General features: G+C 33.0%; 1 protein-coding gene across 4 annotated transcripts in view; it reads left to right on the forward strand.

Moving 5' to 3' along the window:
• Window positions 1-18,047, forward strand: part of LOC110992270 (dachshund homolog 2) — a 135,053-nt gene that overhangs the window by 56,780 nt on the left and 60,226 nt on the right. For all 4 annotated transcript variants that reach the window (XM_022258019.2, XM_022258020.2, XM_022258021.2 and 1 more), the window contains 2 exons: window positions 11,271-11,460; window positions 14,720-14,779. In XM_022258019.2, the coding sequence (XP_022113711.2) occupies window positions 11,271-11,460; window positions 14,720-14,779 (250 nt within the window). The remainder of the gene's footprint in view (window positions 1-11,270; window positions 11,461-14,719; window positions 14,780-18,047) is intronic.

Raw genomic sequence — 18,047 nt, forward strand, 5'->3', positions numbered from 1 at the left:
ATTATGTAATTAACAGGATAAAACATACCCAACATAACATGTAAAAAAGACATACCCTCATTTTAGAAAAATAGTCGTCAACAATAAAATTACTTTGCAGATAAAAATATTGTTACTTGACAGTCTATCTACTATGTATATTGAAAATTTTCCATAACCTAAGATATAATTAAACAAGACATCCGTGTTCGTGAGGGTAGTCATTGTATCGAAATAGTTTTTATTCGTGAACAAAATAATACATATTGAAGTCAGCATACAATGATTTAAACATCAAGCAATTGCTGGTAATCAAACAAATTACTAAATACCATATGAGGAAACGGCAACAATGAGCGTGGTGGCAACAATAATTAAACGCCCAAGTGATTTGGAACGACGTATAGTCTAGGAGCTGATGGACAATTGCTTGCATCACTTATGAAATATTGTTTAAACGGAGTTTGACGTTCGTTCTCTATATGTCATTTTGTCTTTGTTAATTTTGTCGAGATATCTTTTCTTATTTATTTACAACCATATTAGGTCTGGGTCTCAGATTTCTGTATCTGTTTCATGATCTCTTGTAAATCACCCTTCTGTGTCTGACACACCCTGTGCAGTTCGGGTCTGAAGCGAGCTGGTTTATTCACGTTGTTTTCCTCCAAGAATATATTTAACATTTAGAAATAAAGTTTACTGGTCACGGGGATGGAAACTAAGACCTCAGGAATACAAGTGGTACGCTGAAGCCACTTGGCCAATACTGAGGCACCATACACAACGATTGCATTTTAATTTATTCAGGCCTTATTAGCGTCGCAAATATACTTAAACTTAAATATATCTGTTTGAAACGATGAATAATATTATAAAAGCAGTAGTGTCAGCACTATAAAATATCGTCGTATCTAAAAAAAATATCTCTCATACTGACTGACTTAAAGATTCATTATGGATGCATAACATTATTGTTACATTGTATACAAGCAAACCATTGCATTAAGGTAATCTTAAATGTCAATCAAGGCAGTAATGTAACTATTATTTTAATGTACTGACAGCAGATGACGTCACAAATGTGTAGATATGTTAGCTCTTAAACTAAAAACCACAGATCCAAATCATTTGTGGAGACAACGATTTTTTAACGTTTAGAATAGTATCGATACGTACTAGACAAGAGTAAAAAACCACACATTAATTACAAATATTATGCACTCTTAACAAAAGTACTCTTTTGTCTCTATCTGTCAGATGGTTTTTCAGCGCGAGGAAAAGAGACAGTAATACGAAACGGTGCAATTTTTTAAATGAAAATATGGTGGAGCTACTTATTTCAGAAGAGGGCAATTTAAAGCCATTTCCCTTATATAATGATTATCATGTCTAGTGTAAGAATTATAATAAAATTGCTTTGCCTTAACATATTACTCACACCTTTGCACTTCAGGGTCGAGACATTCATTTTATTTTTTGCGATGTTCAAGCATAACAGAGGAATTTCTTTTAATTAGCAATACCGGCGCATTTGAATGCCAACACCCTCGACATTTTTGGTATGTAATTGTTTGTAATTTTTAAACAAGGTAAAATATTTTTAGTACCTTACAAGCCGCGTTTAATAAAACGATCCAGTTCTTAATTCAAATTATTAAAAGTAATTAATGCCACGAAACTGCTTCTATTTTCTTATCTGTTAAAATATTATGGTTAATAATTGATTTAATTTTGAGTAATTTTTTAATACACTTTGACTTTTTAACACACTCTCAGTTCGAAATTTGAAATGTGGCACCATACCACAGAGTCGATAGATTATAGAAATAACTCGAATTGTATTCGTTAAGTACTCATTTGAACTTCGAACATTTCGCATTTCTGCCATTCGAATACTTTCAGCCAGTACTACTTGTCTTGACCATAAAGTAGGACTAACGAGACTCTGTTGCGCATGTTCAAGTGTGAAGATAGCGATCTCAGTTCACGGGCTAATGCTATTACCTTTCTTCTCCTAATGTAAGCTTAGATCCTAACGATATTTATTCGACAACTTTGCGTTGTGCATTCACAATTCACTTGGTATTTATTATTAATGAAGAATTTTAAACATAATAATAAATGATAGATAATATACGATTGTATTTCTTATGAAAACTAAATTTAAAATGTATTTATCACGGTTATGTGCCAGTGCATATTACGTAACACCTGAATGTCTTGAGTTTGATTTCCATTGAAAATAATTGTTTTGTACTGGCTGACAATTGTGCTACATACGTGTATTAGTCAATAACAACATGTATCCCGCTTGGTATTAACATATAGAGGACAATTTTATAACATAATGAGTTTTAGTTATAATTTATTTATATCATCAATCATTATAACTACGTAAGTATATTTTATAAAACAAATGGATAGTTACCAGTTAATAATGCATTTCTTTGCTCCAGTGCAGTTGGCTTCAACAAGTAATGACACGGAATTATTACCTCTACATAATACATGTATAATGTGTATAATTGTGCGATAAGTTCACGCTAACTGCAATTACACAGTTGCCTTTAGAATTTACAAAAACACGTCTACAACTCGAACCGTAATTGCTCTATAAAATTGAATTATTGAATTAATTAAGTTAATCGTCAAATTAACGTTACGTCACTTTTTATAATAAGAACAAACTAACCTAGCATATTTTAAACTTTTCCTATCCGCGGCTGAATTACTTATATATTCTTAATTCAAAAGTTTTAGATAGACTATAAATTTGTCTTTAGAATATAGACCTCTTTAACTGGAATTAATTATAGTCTTTGGTGCAAGAGCATAGAGTAGATGCAAGAAAATACTCTATATTATCTTTCAATATGATACGAGAGTCAGTTATTTTACATAATCTAAATTCAAAACTTTAAGGTTGACTGTCTAAATTTGTCTTTAGAATATAGACATTATTTTTTGAATAAATTAGGTATAGTCTTTACGTTACAGCATCGATGCAAGAAAATCCTCTTACTATGTTTAAGTATTATCTATTACGAAAGTTGTTTTGCATATTTGAAATTCGAAAGATAACTACTGTGGCCAAATCAAATAAGAGGCATCATCAAAAAGCAACATTGAAATATTGAATAGCCGCAGCTGCCGGTAAAAACTCCCGACAGATAATCTCTCTTTTGTGCAAAGATATTAATAAAAATATGGTTCAATATTACTGTATCTTTGATATGCAACAATGGCATCGATTCCTTTGTGAAAATTTACGCATGACTTCTTAACAAGTGATACATGTGTAATTGTAATATTTAATGTACTTCGTGGAATGTTAAGCCCCCATAAAAACATATTAAACAGTTTTAACTGAAATAATCTGTTGTAAATTTACGTCATCAGTGGCGCTGCTTCAGGATCATATATATATATATATAAATCTAATAGGTAAGTAGGTATCAGCCTCCCGTGCCTGACAGTCGCCGTCGACTTTTTGGTATCCTCACGATGTTTTCCTTCACCCTTAGAGCAAATGTTAAATACGCACATAGAAAGAAAGTTCATTAGTACATGGGGGATCAAACCTACGACCTCAGGGATGAATATCGCTTAAGCCTGGACAACACTGACACAAAAATAAACTTTTAACAAAGCTGTTTAGTGATCTTTACATATAGACTGTTTCTCAGACAGTGTTATGCAGTTATCGTAAAAAGTTTCTATATCTTTTTGTGTCCGAAACAAATGCGCTACAAATAATTATTTAAAACTGATATGAAAATTTAATTTTAAAAATCAAGTAATAATATCACAAAACATAATTCTCGGAACATCATTAAACCTCCGGCGTTTAACGTCTTTAATTAAATACGTATAATAACGAGCATGACACATACTAATCCACACATTTATATTTATCAGGGATAAAACTGTATCCCGGTCAATTTACGAGTAATTAAGCCTGACCCTCTTTCGCACATTGAGGGAGTTTTATTTGGTCGGAATAGTCCTGCTAAACTCATTTAACATTGGCTAACATCGTGTTTAGATAAACGTTTTGCTGTCAATCTTCTGAGGATTTTATCTTTGATGAACTTTTTGTATGAATGATTCTTCATAAAACTTGTAAGTAACATGTAACTCACCTGTCCCTTATCGTCACAGTTAAACATTATTTGAATGAAAGAGACAAAACAGTACGTCCTTAATAATAATAAATCCCTATGTGAACAGTTGGGTCTTACAATTAATTCTGGGTACGATATTTTATTTCTTATGCTTATTTGTCCTTTTCTATCACTGGGTTGACATACTAAGTCAGAAAGAGACAAATTAATACTTTAATACGTAATTAGACTGAGGTTAGTAAAAATAGACTGGATCCGCATCGTTTCGTCGTAATATAGAGATCGCTAGGATCTATAGGAAATCATCAATAGTTGACAATATACATTAATCATAATAAACGTAGAAGCATAATTGCGCAGACGCATTATAAAAAGATCACAATAAATTATTTAGTGATTTTCCATGAAACGTATTTTTAATAGTTGATAATTTCCGTTCGTTTGTTTTATTATGTTTACACAATGATTGTTCGGACCGGTGCGTTTACCAAAGTACACGAACAGTTTAATAAAGATATATCGCAACGTTCTTGAGACTATAACTTCTCAAATTGCCTTCGTAAGTAAGGGACATGGATTAGCGAGTGCTAGGGCAAATATTTTATTACAGACGAAATCTCCAGCCCTCAACGTTTTATTGTTCATAAGGCTCGTCCGAGCCAAATGAAAGACTTTATAGCTGAGATACAGAGACTGCGTACCGTTTAGAAGATATGGATAAATTGCTTCTTGATTTGGAAAACAACACTCAATAAGAAATTGTACAAAGTTGTGTTCTAAATTTAAAATTTGAATCGTGTTATAAAGATGGTTCTCTTTGATTTAAGAATAACACAAAAAAACTCATTCGTGCCATTTGGAATTGTGTTCTATATTTAAAATGTAATTTTAAAAAGGTTTTTTGTAATAATCTTCCAAATTTAATTTGAGGTGTTCTAACATTAAAGTGGTTTATAGAAAGTAAATTCAACGCGTACAACAATTTATTCAAATCTATTCAATTCTAAACTGAAAAACAAGTCCCATACGAATACTGTAAACAGAAAAATATACTTCACTTTTCTGGCAGTCGTATGGCAATCAAGATAAAACAGCTCCATAGAATATTTTGTCTTTGGAATGTCGTACAAGCTTTACTGTTGACTCACTTTATTGACCGCTCGCATTTTCACGATTGTGTATTATTGATTGTAGTTCGCACGTGACCGTCGCCGAGAGTAATAGTGCTTTGTCGGCAAATATATTTGTGTAGATGTTTGATGGATTGATCTTTTGTTAACGTATTCCCTTATTTGACAAAGAGATTGGATATCACATTGTCTTGTTAGAATCTTTTCTACGGGATAAGGAAATGTATGAAATCATTTTATTTAAATAGGCCGCGAATTGCCAGGTAGCTCACCCAATTTTAAGTGATGCCATGGCGAGTGCGTTGTCGGCTTTTTAGTTTTGTACTCTCTTTTCTTGAAGGAATCTAAGTGGAATAGGTTTGCAAATAGTTAAGCGAATTTGCATATGAAATTGATTCAGTAACGGGTGCCCTCGATAGCGAAAAGTAGCAGTTCCCAGTTAAATATAATATTTATACTATAATCGCTGCGCTTGCGAGCGACAACGAGCGATTTATTCACTAAATTACAGTCAGTTATTTTAGCCAATCGTATATGCCATTGGTGATCTGACCGTACAATTATGTGTTTATTGTAAATGCTACGATTGCCGGCTGACTGTAATTTTCATTTAATTCGCCTTGTTTTGTATCATTTTCAAGATTTTTGTTTCATTTGCAATTCCATTTTTAAAATTTACACCGTTTATTGTTTTAAAATTCGAATTTTTTGATATTGTATTACCTACATTTTGCTCGTGGAATTAATGAATATGCTTGGCGGTTTAAAACTGTGATTTAATATACTTAATAGATATTGTATATATTTCAATAGTCAAAATGCCACTCGTTCTGGTGCCAAACATTTCCACACCACCACTATGTGGAGCCAGCTGCTTTCGCGCCCTCGAGCTCTCTGCTATCGAAAGTGCACGCTGCGGTGCAGGTGAGCCTCTTGCCTGTTTGCCTGTTTGCCCCTGTGTGTGTGTACTTATGTACATGCGTTAGAAGTGATACTTCTTTGGCGTAAAAAGATCAAAATATTTTTAAAAATTACATCTTTCGCATTATTCTACTTTTGTAGAAAAAACTACAGTAACAATAGAAAAAACAAAAATGTTGACGATACCTAACTTAATGGTGTCGGATTTTGTGACGCTACGCGAGCATCGTAAAACTTTTATAATTTTTCCCTTACACGCCAAAATAAACATCAAAAAGATTATCTTGCTCATGGATAAATGAAAAGGACGGAAGGCAATCGTGTCAATTATGAAACATACTGTGATTATCTTAATATTATATAGATATACCTATTACAATAGTCAACCACTCGATCTAGTACTCAACTTTCAACTACAAGCCCTTTATAATGTCTTCTTACTTCTCAGTCTCTTCAAAATCAAGGAGAATTTTGAAGATAAATAGTATGCAATTTGGGTGCATTTTTCCCAGTATTAGGGTTGGGATCACAATCGTTGACGATATAGCGTTCATCGGTGCTGATATCTATGTCTACTCTGTAGTTTATTGTTCCGAGAGATTTTTAATGGATTAAATGCGACTCTTTGTATTTCGTTGTTTGTTTACTTATAATTATGACTAACCAGTTTTTGCGCAGCTTGTATCAGTGCAATTACCTCCAACTTTGTATTTTATAACCCTTTATTCCCTAGCTTTATGAATATATTTTTCTTGATTTACAAGCCTTAAAACTTTATACGTCATAATAAATGTGCTATTTATGACATTAGGTCCATAAGTTATAGATAATAAATAACGAGGTGGGATCTAAAATAGGCTTTAAATAAACATTTAATAAATATGTACATGAATGTGAAAATGTGATCTATAAGTCAAAGATACATATGCAGGGATTTTGTTCGTGATTATTTACTTAAAAAACAGTTAAACAATGGACGTAAAAATAAATCGGTTTTTCTATTTAGACCAGTTCCTTACAGACAGTCCCGAAGAAAATTAACTAAGAATTTTCTACTTAAAGCATTATTGTAATAAAGTATCAGACACCTCATTTCGTAGATACCACAGTTTCTACAGATCGAGCCTAAAAATATTTCCAGCTTAACAAACAAAAGGGGGTTAATTTTTCGTCTAATTTTCAGATCATATCCATCTTCTATTAAGCACCAAGTTGATAAACTTTACAACTATCTCAGCGTTCAGGCACATAGAGTCTATGTGTTCCGAGCTTCTTCCCTCCTAAAAAATATAATTTCAGCTGCCCACTGAAGTATTTCCGAACCAATTCGACTTAGGGTCCTTCAAGAAAAGAGCGTACAAATTCTTAAAAGGCCGGCAACGCACTCGCGAGCCCTCTAGCATCGAGAGTATCACTCAACATCAGGTGAGCCTCCTGCTCGTTTGCCCCCTGTTCTATAAAAAAAATATATATCTATATTATCTATACTAATATTATAAAGAGGAAAGGTTTGATTTTTTGTTTGTTTGTATGAATTGAATAGGCTCCGAAACTACTTGGCAGATTTGAAAAATTCTTTCACTGTTGGAAAGCTACATCATTCCTGAGTGACATAGGCTATATTTCATTTTCAAAAAAATAGGCATCCTTACTAAAATTACGATAACATTAACATTTGTTTATTATTTGATACAATTCTAACAGATGGCGCTGAGTTAAAGGTAGTAGTTTGGCAAGACGACGTTTGCCAGGTCAGCTAGTTTATAATAAACAAAAGGAGGTCATTTATCGTCTAATTTTCGGATCATATCCATCCTCTTTTAAACACATAAGTGATATAATTAAGTTGAATTCTATCGAATCTAGTTCAAAATAATGGCCCGTAATTTGGTGCGATTGTTGAGGACAATCGATATTCGACCAATCGATATAATAATGGGGTAGTTAATCGACGTTTTATTTCTTTAAATGTCCGATCAGTGGATGGGTTTAATCATAGTTATGATATCAAGGGGCATTTTGTGGCCCGGGGCGTTAGCCTTTTTGTTAAATTTTGGTGGAGAAATTACTTGGAGAATGCGAAATGTTAATTTTATATAAAATATTTGGGGTTTTGTGTGTTTTCCTAATGTATAATATTGCTAAGTTTTACCTTATAAATAACTGATTACAATCTAATATAAGTTTCGGATTACGAAATAGTATTTTTTGTAAATAACTGAAATCGTTTATTTCAGTTACAATCCTGGATAAAATCTTTGTAATTGAAAGTAATCTAAGAAATGAACAAAAAAGTATTAAATATTTATTAAAAAAAATATTTCATTCGATGCCAAATATAAAATCACAATTATGACCTAATTTTCTACGAATGCCGGACGGTCCCAATTAGACAAGGATAGCGATACAAAAAACGGAAAGAAAGTAAGAGATGAAGAGTAAGGGTTGCTAACCGCAGGTTATTATGAGATTTAACACGTATTTAGTTAATTAGTAAGTGCGGTTGACCGATGCGGTTGTTGGGTTATACTTTGAGCCCTGGGAATCACTTGTTGCCGATAAAAGTTATATTTATTTATGCGACACATTACGGCTTCTTTAAGCTTAGTAAAAGTAAGTCCCTCATTATCAGCATCGAAACGGCTCAGGATTTTAGGTTATAAAAAGTACACTAACTTCATGGCAATAAAGTTGAAATTTCCATGATGTGTAATCGTAGTAACAAAAATACCGCTTCGGTAAGATTGAGGCTGCATCGGCAGCTTTGAGACTGCTTCGGGATACTTCGAGATCCTTCAGTACGCACGGTGCCGAGGCAACACTCGGGGATAGCTAGGACGGTGCGGCATGCTTAAGGACGCCTCATCATCCCTAAGAACGTTGCAGCATGCCAAGACATAGTTTCCGACAGTGTGCGCTTGCATGTAGGAATGCCGAAGGATCGCTTTTCATGCCGATGCCGATAATGAGTGCCGGGCCTATAGGCTCCGATTCTAGACGCAATACAATTTGTTGTATTAAAAAATAGTGGCGCTACAGCCTTTTAAGGTTTGGGCATCAGATTTCTGTTACATGATCATTTGAAAAACTTTTAGGCAAGTAAATCGACTATTTGGGTCTAAGGCAAGCAAGGCGGTTTCCTCACGATCTGGGATAACTCTGTCCTTTTTTTAAATACCATGAGATGTGAGAGAGGCATGTCAGGACCCTAGCAAATGGTTTAAGGCGAATCAACTGTTGAAGTCACAGCTAGGTATGATATGTGCATTTAACACTTGCTCATGCGGTGTTCATCGTCTTAGACCCAAAGTCGACATGTGTCATACTGCTCGTTGTCTAATATGAATGACATATGTAAAAATATATCAAAGATATGAATGCAATACAAAATAGCTGAATTATTTTACTAGGAAAATAGTGAGCAATAGATAAAATATTAAATATGGAAATAAGTTTTAACGGATTATAGAGAAACAAACATTACGTACCCTGAATTAATTGGGCAGGTCTATTTACTTAGTTCACCGAGTGGTTATCTCCTCAACCATACGCCGTAAAATGTATTTGTTTGAGTTACGTAGTTTTGTTATTACTATTTTGGTTTAAAGGTTTTGGTCAGAAACTTGACGCTCGTAAAAACCTGCGAGCTTACCACGCTATTTCAACTGTAATTTTAATGATTGCGTACAATAATTAGTAATCGCTGACAAAATTTAAAAATTGATAGGCTACTATCTAATATGTTTTTATTGTTATTAATTTATTGTATATCTTATGTATGTGTTCTTGCGTTTACCGTATTTTTTTTAATTTAAAGTTGCCAAGAAGCGATCACTCAATAGCAATAAGGCCGCCCATTTTCATCTTCTAAATTATTATATTTTGAACAGATTTTTTCAATAAAGTGGTAAATTAATAAATACATAAATTTGGCAATCCCAATAAAGAACCTTATTAACCACCTTCTAACTACTTGTATGCTTTCAAAAATTCGTAGATTTAATTATACACATAGGTTCAAACATATGATTTCAGGCTTAAGAATCCCACGCTTAACCAATAGACTACCACTGCTTGTGTGAATAAAAGACAATATTATCTTAATGTTATCAAAGCCTGCATCGCGGAGCTCTAAGTATGAATGAACTTATCTGCAGCTTAAATACACAGAGCCATACAAATAATAGTTATATGAACGTTAGAAATTCAAATATTTAATTCAAACACCATTCTTATTCGAAAATAAAGCGAAACTAGACGTTCGAAATTCAAATATTATCAGAAATACCTTTCTAATTGGAAAACAAAGCGGAACACATATTTAATACTCAGCAATCCCAAAATCCTTTGTTCAATGGAAAAGGTTTTCCTTTACCCAAACGTTAATTCGTGTTTAATTCGACACCATGTTAATTGTTTCCTACACCCTGCTTGGTGACCTCGGGGTGACTGTGTCCAAAAGACACCCTGTGGGGTACAGGGGGTCATTTTAAGAATATTTGCGTTACCCCCAATGTTTACACGGGATGTTTGTGGTACAGAAAACAATAGTCTCGAAATTCATTGCTCATTTTATTATTGTTGATACACCGTTTTACGGGCGATTCGATTATTGGAACGAGTAATTAAATGATAATACTGGGTATTAATTGGATTTTACCTGAGTAGGTACGTGATTACTTTTGAGTGGGCCGCTATTTATGAATGTCGTGAATTATTCAGGAATGTTTATAGGAACAAATTGTTTAAGCCTTTTGTGATTTAATTTGCTGTTTATACAATTTTATACTAGTTCACTGAACTCCAAACCTGCTTTTATTACAATTCTTTTTGCGTATGAAGTTTGGTCCATGGGTGGTATTTATTTCAAACGCTGTTGCTAGCTTACCAGTATGGTATACGTCATATCATACGGCACGACATAATTTCTGTGTATTTTTTTAAATATTGGTCCATCGCGAAATAATTATTTTTCCGTCTATTAGACATATTATCCTGAAACACAAGATTAAAATGTTTGTTAAATGTATATTTATGTCAAAAACATCGTATATTCTCAAGAATAAATACTTAACAGAAAACAAAAGAAGTAACGATGTATTGTTTTTTTTTACAGAAATGGCCAGAATGGAGAAGTCACCACTACTCGCAAATGGGTATAATGCACCCCCCACTCACCTTGGTCCTATGGGCTTCATGCACCAACATGCTCTGATGTCACCGGGTATGCCCCACCATGGTGTACCGCGGCCTGACGGGTCCATCATAAAGGGACAACCAATGCACAACATGGAAGCACTGGCTAGGTGAGTAAATAGTTTGTATGGGATCCTAGGTACAATCCTACTCTTACTAAAGTCTGGTAGGACTCAGTCAATCGCGTGCCATTTTTATTGACCGTTCAACAGTCAACCATAAAGATTTTCGAATACACCAAAACACTTCTATGAACACAATATAAATATAAACACAATTGTGTGTGCCTTAAATGTCAAAAAAATATCCAGACAGTAATGAAAATAATCGAAATAAAAAACGCTAACTTACAATAAATTTCCGTCTCCGAAAATACCATTAGCAGGGATATACTTATAAAATAACTAAAACCAGCGTAAGTAACAAATTAAAGGAAATTGTAACAGCTCTCGAACAAAAGCAAGCTACTATGGCTTATCCAGCTACGTCTAAGATTAGTCGGATAAGCTTAGCATGAGTCTAGCCACATTTCTAAGCTGCGAATGCTCAAGACTTCATAATACCACGTAATTTAAAATTGCTTTTAACGCCATCTAGTTACTGGAATCAAAACTATCATTAAAAAAAAGCATATGCAATATTTACTGTATAAATTTATACTTGAGATACGTCAAATGTCAAACTTGGCACAGACTAAATGTGAAAAACTTATGTTTACTATAGACTAAAATGTTAATTCGTACCATGAAGCTCCTTAACACTTTTGAATGTAATACATAATATACTCATTCAGTTGTTTACTTATAAGTCTATTTACATGATATACAAAAATCGTCATTATTGCTTCGTCCGGATATTGGTGACGTAAAACTGTGGCTTCCCTTACATGGTACAGAAGTAATATTTTATTTATAATAAAATGTACATGGCAGGGGTGACGTTATTTTTGTCTTCATAACAACAAAGAATGACCGCAATGTAGGTTACAAATGCGTCTTAATGACTTTAAAATTTTCTAACTTTCTCAACTAAAGAAAGACAGCAGTTATTGTATAGGCTCAAAGACAGTTCTGGTCTATACTTTATACGTACACAAAGAAATCCGTAAAATGTAGTATAATTAGTTCGTAATCAGATTACTTGTAAATGAGTCCAAAGAAACCTACCGGGTCACAAGTGATACAGGTTAAATGTCTAAGCGAGTTAAGCTAATAAGAAAAGTACAAACATCGAATGCCCTCACTTCCGGGGAAGACCCGCAAAGCCACTTGACTCGACTTACCCCAGTGTCTTACTGCCACTTTCGTGATTAACTTACCGACATATGTCCCTTTACGTAATGCGATGGAAAAGGGAGGAAACGAAAAAAATATAGATTTTTTGTACGTTTAACATTTTATTCTAGCTTGCTTATTAGACCTTCAACCGGTATTAATCAAATGATTTTTTTGAAATGAATAATGAAACTTTTTCTTCAATATTAGTCTTTATTAGGTTATGTTATATAGCTTTTCCAAGTACATGAAATATCTTCCATTTCGTCAATATTCAGTCTCAATTATTAAAAATACAAGTTTAAAAATTCTCTTATAGAAATTTTAACAAAATAAAATTAATTAATAAAAATTGATGCAGTTGGTTAGTTATACATTTCGGCGATTAAGTCTGATTTACTTACATTTCTTTGTACTGCTATAATTAAAAATTTTATTAAAATAATTTTCATTAAGTTTAATAAATTGGGTCCTTTTTCGCACGTTCATCGCATTTAGGCTTAACATAATATGTTCTCTGCGAGTATTATGCAAACGTACCAAGAAAATTGCTTAAGTGTATGTAGAAATAACCTTTACTAATATATACTACTGTGCTTTATTTAAATTGGCACATCTAGATATACCTAGTCTGTACGCTGTCCATGGGCGGTATCACTTAACATCAGGTGGGGTATAAAAAAAAACTCAAAAAAGCTACTTGTTCTATCTTCATTTACTGAACTGTGAAATTAACTAATTATTGACAAAGCCTCCAGTGTTACGCTCGTTAATAACGTATTTATAACGAACATAATAATTATATATCTTAATGAACAAGCATGTGAAATAAAAACTAGATGTGTATTACTATAGAATATTGCTAGGACTTAAATACATACCCATTTGCATAGAAAGTAAATTACTGAATAGTTTTTTATCAATTCATTTGTTTCTTTCTGTTAAATTTGCCAGAACATGTAAACTATTTTTCTACGATTTTGACCTAGAATTAACTCATAGCCTCTTTTTCTATACGCTGTATTCAACTGCAATTTTTTTTAATTTAAAATAAGAACATCTTTCGATCCAAAAAAGCCGTGAGAGGTTTTAGTACTTGTTACTGAATTTATGTCATTTTTTACTTCGATGTGTATGAATGAAAAATTTAAATAATTTTAAGTTTTGTAATACCCTACTTATAAGTTTCACTTAAGGATGGCATCTAACCCTTCAATATTGTAAGAAATATTCGAGAAGTTTACAAACAAAGTGCTCAAGTAATTCAGAAACAATTTCAACGATCACGCATGAGTTGTTCCAACACAAATATAAGCGATTGTTTTAAAAACATAATTAATTTCGACCCCTCGACCAGTCTAACGGAACATTTAATATTGAGTGCTCATAATTATTCCTTTCACATTCAAACCCTTTTCATTTGCAAACTTTTATTTTCAATACTTTGTTGCAAGTTTTTGTCTTTCGCACTTATTAAGATTCTTTACATTTTAAATGTTCAATTTCGGTTCTTTTATAGTCTCACTAGGAGAATAAAGCGGTCATTTTTGTTTTTTTTTATTTTTTTTTATAGAACAGGGTGCAAACGGGCAGGAGGCTCACCTGATGTTAAGTGATACCGCCGCCCATGGACACTCTCGATGCTAGAGGGCTCGCGAGTGCGTTGCCGGCCTTTTAAAAATTTGTACGCTCTTTTCTTGAAATGGTTCATATGTTCAAGAATAAACTCGTATTGTCAGTCACATAACCCAGCATTGGACCATGGGACAGACACATTTCTACGTTTGTTTTATTGACAATTTTTCGACCTTAAGATGCGTTTAAACTTCTTTTATTAACACTATAGAAAGTTTTTCTGAATTTGACTCAAGAAAGCATCTTAAAAGGCCGGCAACGCACTAGCAAGCCCACTGGTAGTTTGAGTGACCTTGGATTGTTTAGAACACTTGACATCAGATGAGCCACCAATTAGCCGGTTCTTAAACAGCGTTGAGTATATTTGTTTTAGGATTTCCACTTACAAACCGCTTTCTTCTGCTAATATGACTCTTACTGTTTTATTTCCCGTTTTTCTTATTTCACTTTCTGTCAACAGATCGGGCATATGGGAAAATTGTAGAGCCGCATACGAAGATATCGTCAAACATCTCGAGAGGTAAGATTATTTTTATTTTGGTTTATTTTCCATCTTTCTTAATTGGTAGATTTTACCATCATACATAATGGAACATTGTTCACACGCGTATAATAACTAAGATTTAATTAAAACAAACTTCGATTTTGTTCTCTTTGGAGTAGAGATTCTTGGGCATTGGGGTTCAAGTGCACAGCCGATTTAAGTTGGCACCAGAGCTGGCTGGATCAACTAAAACATTTAAATTTGTTTTGATTTTCTATTTAACAATTTTAACTATTACTTTGTAGGCTTAAAAATGTTAATACTGCATATTTGATTGTTATGATAGCAATAAAAATCTTTTTTAAGCATCTATTTACTAAAAGGAAGAACATAAATTTAATTAATTTGAATTGTATTGCTGTTTTAAACGCACTTGCATCCTCTGGCAATGTGATTGTCTATGGGTGGCTGTATCACTTAACAACAGACGAGCTCGTTCTGGTTAAAAAAAAATCATCTAAAGTTTAATAATAGGTGTATGTAGGGACTCCGGTTTGCACTTACTCTCAATAGATCCGTTCTGCGTGACGTGAAAAATGGGTGATAATTAATACTTAATTATAAATGTATACTTGATTGTAATCAATAAAATTAAAACAAAAACATTGTATAAATCAAACAACAAATTCGTAATTTAAATGATAGGGTGTGAAATAAGAGAAGACAATTAGCTGGATCGGGTGTATTTTTAACAAATGACCGGTTGTAGGGACGACTCGGGGGTAAAAACAATTCATCAAACTCATTCAGAGCTAATCTCGATGCGAGGAAAAAGCGGCTCTCATGTAAATTGGGCCGATTCGAGGGCCAATGGTTGGGGGAAAGCGCTTTTCTTTTCTTGTTTAATGGATGGTGATTGATCGGTGGTTCGCTTGAACGATACTCGCGGTTTCGACTTCATTTTCAAATGCTTCAATTGAATGTTGCAATCTGATGTTGATTGAAGAGATTTATGAGAGGTTTACGGGATAATTTATTTAAATTGATAAGAGTGTTTTTATAACACCGCTGCTTTAATTTGTATTGATTACAGAAATACTTGTTATAGTTGCTTATATAAAAAGCTCCTTACAATTTGAATATTCAATCTTTAAAATTGTATTTTAAATCTGGAATAACTATTGTATAATATGCCCTTTGGGACAGAAAAGAGTGGCGAAAAAGAATGGCGGAGAGTTTATTGCCAGTTCTTCTCTTTCGTTCTACGCCCTTGATTTGAGAACTGGCAGTAAATGGAAGAAGCATTTAATGTATATTTCTTTTTTGGACGTTCATAAGTGTTCATTATGTTACCTACATGAATAAATGATTTTCGAGTTTTGACACCAATAAACTATTCTTAACTTAGTAATAATATTTAAATATGATTAAATAGAAAATCAAACAAATTTAAAAAGTTTTGTCCGTGTACTCTAAATGCTGGCAGCATTCCTCAACTTTATTTTACTTATATTCCTATTCCTATTAATATTTTTTTAATATGAAATAAGACCGTACTTAATAAAGGGCAATTTTATTAATTCCTCTTAATTAATTTAGTAGATTGAAAATAAAACACGTCCCTCTCGACCAGTTGGGTAGAATTACAGTCGGACAGCGTGCCTTGTACCGATGTGTCAATGTCACTCGTGGGCCCGGATTAAGGCTGTTTTTTTTAAAGAATTTTAAATTTACTTTGCAAATATCCAGTACAAAATCCTTTTATAAAAAGCGTGATAGAAATTTTAATCTAAGATATAATGTAGGTTAAATTATTACTATCTTCCTAATTATTATTTATGTAATATTTAACTATAATCTTAATTAATATAAAACTTGTAAATAAAAAATAAAACATAATATTAAGTTCTCTAATGCCAAGAGAATCTCTGTATTTTTGCCAAGTATATTGTGTTATGAAACAGCGAAAATACGAGGCAAATTAAAAACCCATGAGGATTTTTATGCGAAGTGGCTCTAAGGATAATACTTAGTTTATACTTAATTTGTAATAAAAACAAAGAAAGTACTTCATATGATCCAATAATCAAAACCATTTTCTCACTCTAATGTTCTTAACTCAAACATCAAGTCAAAGAAACTCATTTTTTTTTCTTTAAGTCTTCCAAGGTTTGAATATTTTAAATGAGTCGAATACCTATTAATTGTAAATCCTTGAGTTTCCTTGTGAGCACATTATCTCGGTCGGTTTGATTCGCGCATGCGTCGAGACCGGTTTTCATCTTAACTCCAATTAATTGACAGGATTATCTCTGTTTTAATATAATTTGTAATGTTTGTTTTGTTTCCTTTATGCATCCAACCGTACTGATTTGATTTAATGACGATTATCTTGGGTATTTTCATAATTAAACGTTGTTTAATAATAGTCACAATTATTACGATTTTCCCAACTCTAGTAATGAAAACTTTTACATAAAGTTCTTTACTACCAATTGTTCAAAACAAAAACTAATGCAAATTAAAAATTACTCTTTTTCCGCTTAATTAACCAAAATATACATTTTTTATATAAAAATACGTTATACATGTCTTTCTGTTAACAAGAAGACATGTTAAATATTTACCAAAAGAAATGCACTATACAAAACAAATACACTGTTTTATACGGATTGAACATAGACAATTGGCAGTAAATCAAACGTCGACTCAATTAGCAGTCAACAAATCGTTGGGATCTATGCATTCGTCCGGTTTAATTCCGTTTCGGATCGAATTAGCAGCGATTAATCGGCGTGCGGCGGGTTAAGCCAGGAGGGCAGACTCGGGCACACATCGTTTTGACATCAATCGTTATTCATTCCACTGTTTCTACTACCGGAGATCTTCCATCTGCTAACCCTTATGTATCTCTTTATTAGGCATTTTAGTCTAAGCAAGAAGACTACTCTAGGGTCATGTAAGGCTTAACAAAGAAGCTAATGTATAGTGTATAGAAATTAAGTGATGATAAAGCTAGATTTCTATATTTGTTTCGAGATCTTTTCTAATAGGCAAATAGGCGATTAATCTTAAAAATAGAAACACACTGTCGACTTGGGTCCAGGGCATGTCGGTTTCTTTGTTGTTTTCTTCACAGGACGAGCGAGTGTTAAATGCGTACATAGAATGTCCATTTGTGGCGATCGAACCCATGACCACAAGGATGAGATTCGCGTGGTAAAACCATTAGGCCAACACTGATAAAACATGATAAAGTTATATTTAAATATATTTTTGCAGTTCATCTGGCTTCAAATGTGAA

Source organism: Pieris rapae, chromosome 15 (assembly GCF_905147795.1).
Source record: "Pieris rapae chromosome 15, ilPieRapa1.1, whole genome shotgun sequence".
Lineage (NCBI taxonomy): Eukaryota > Metazoa > Arthropoda > Insecta > Lepidoptera > Pieridae > Pieris > Pieris rapae.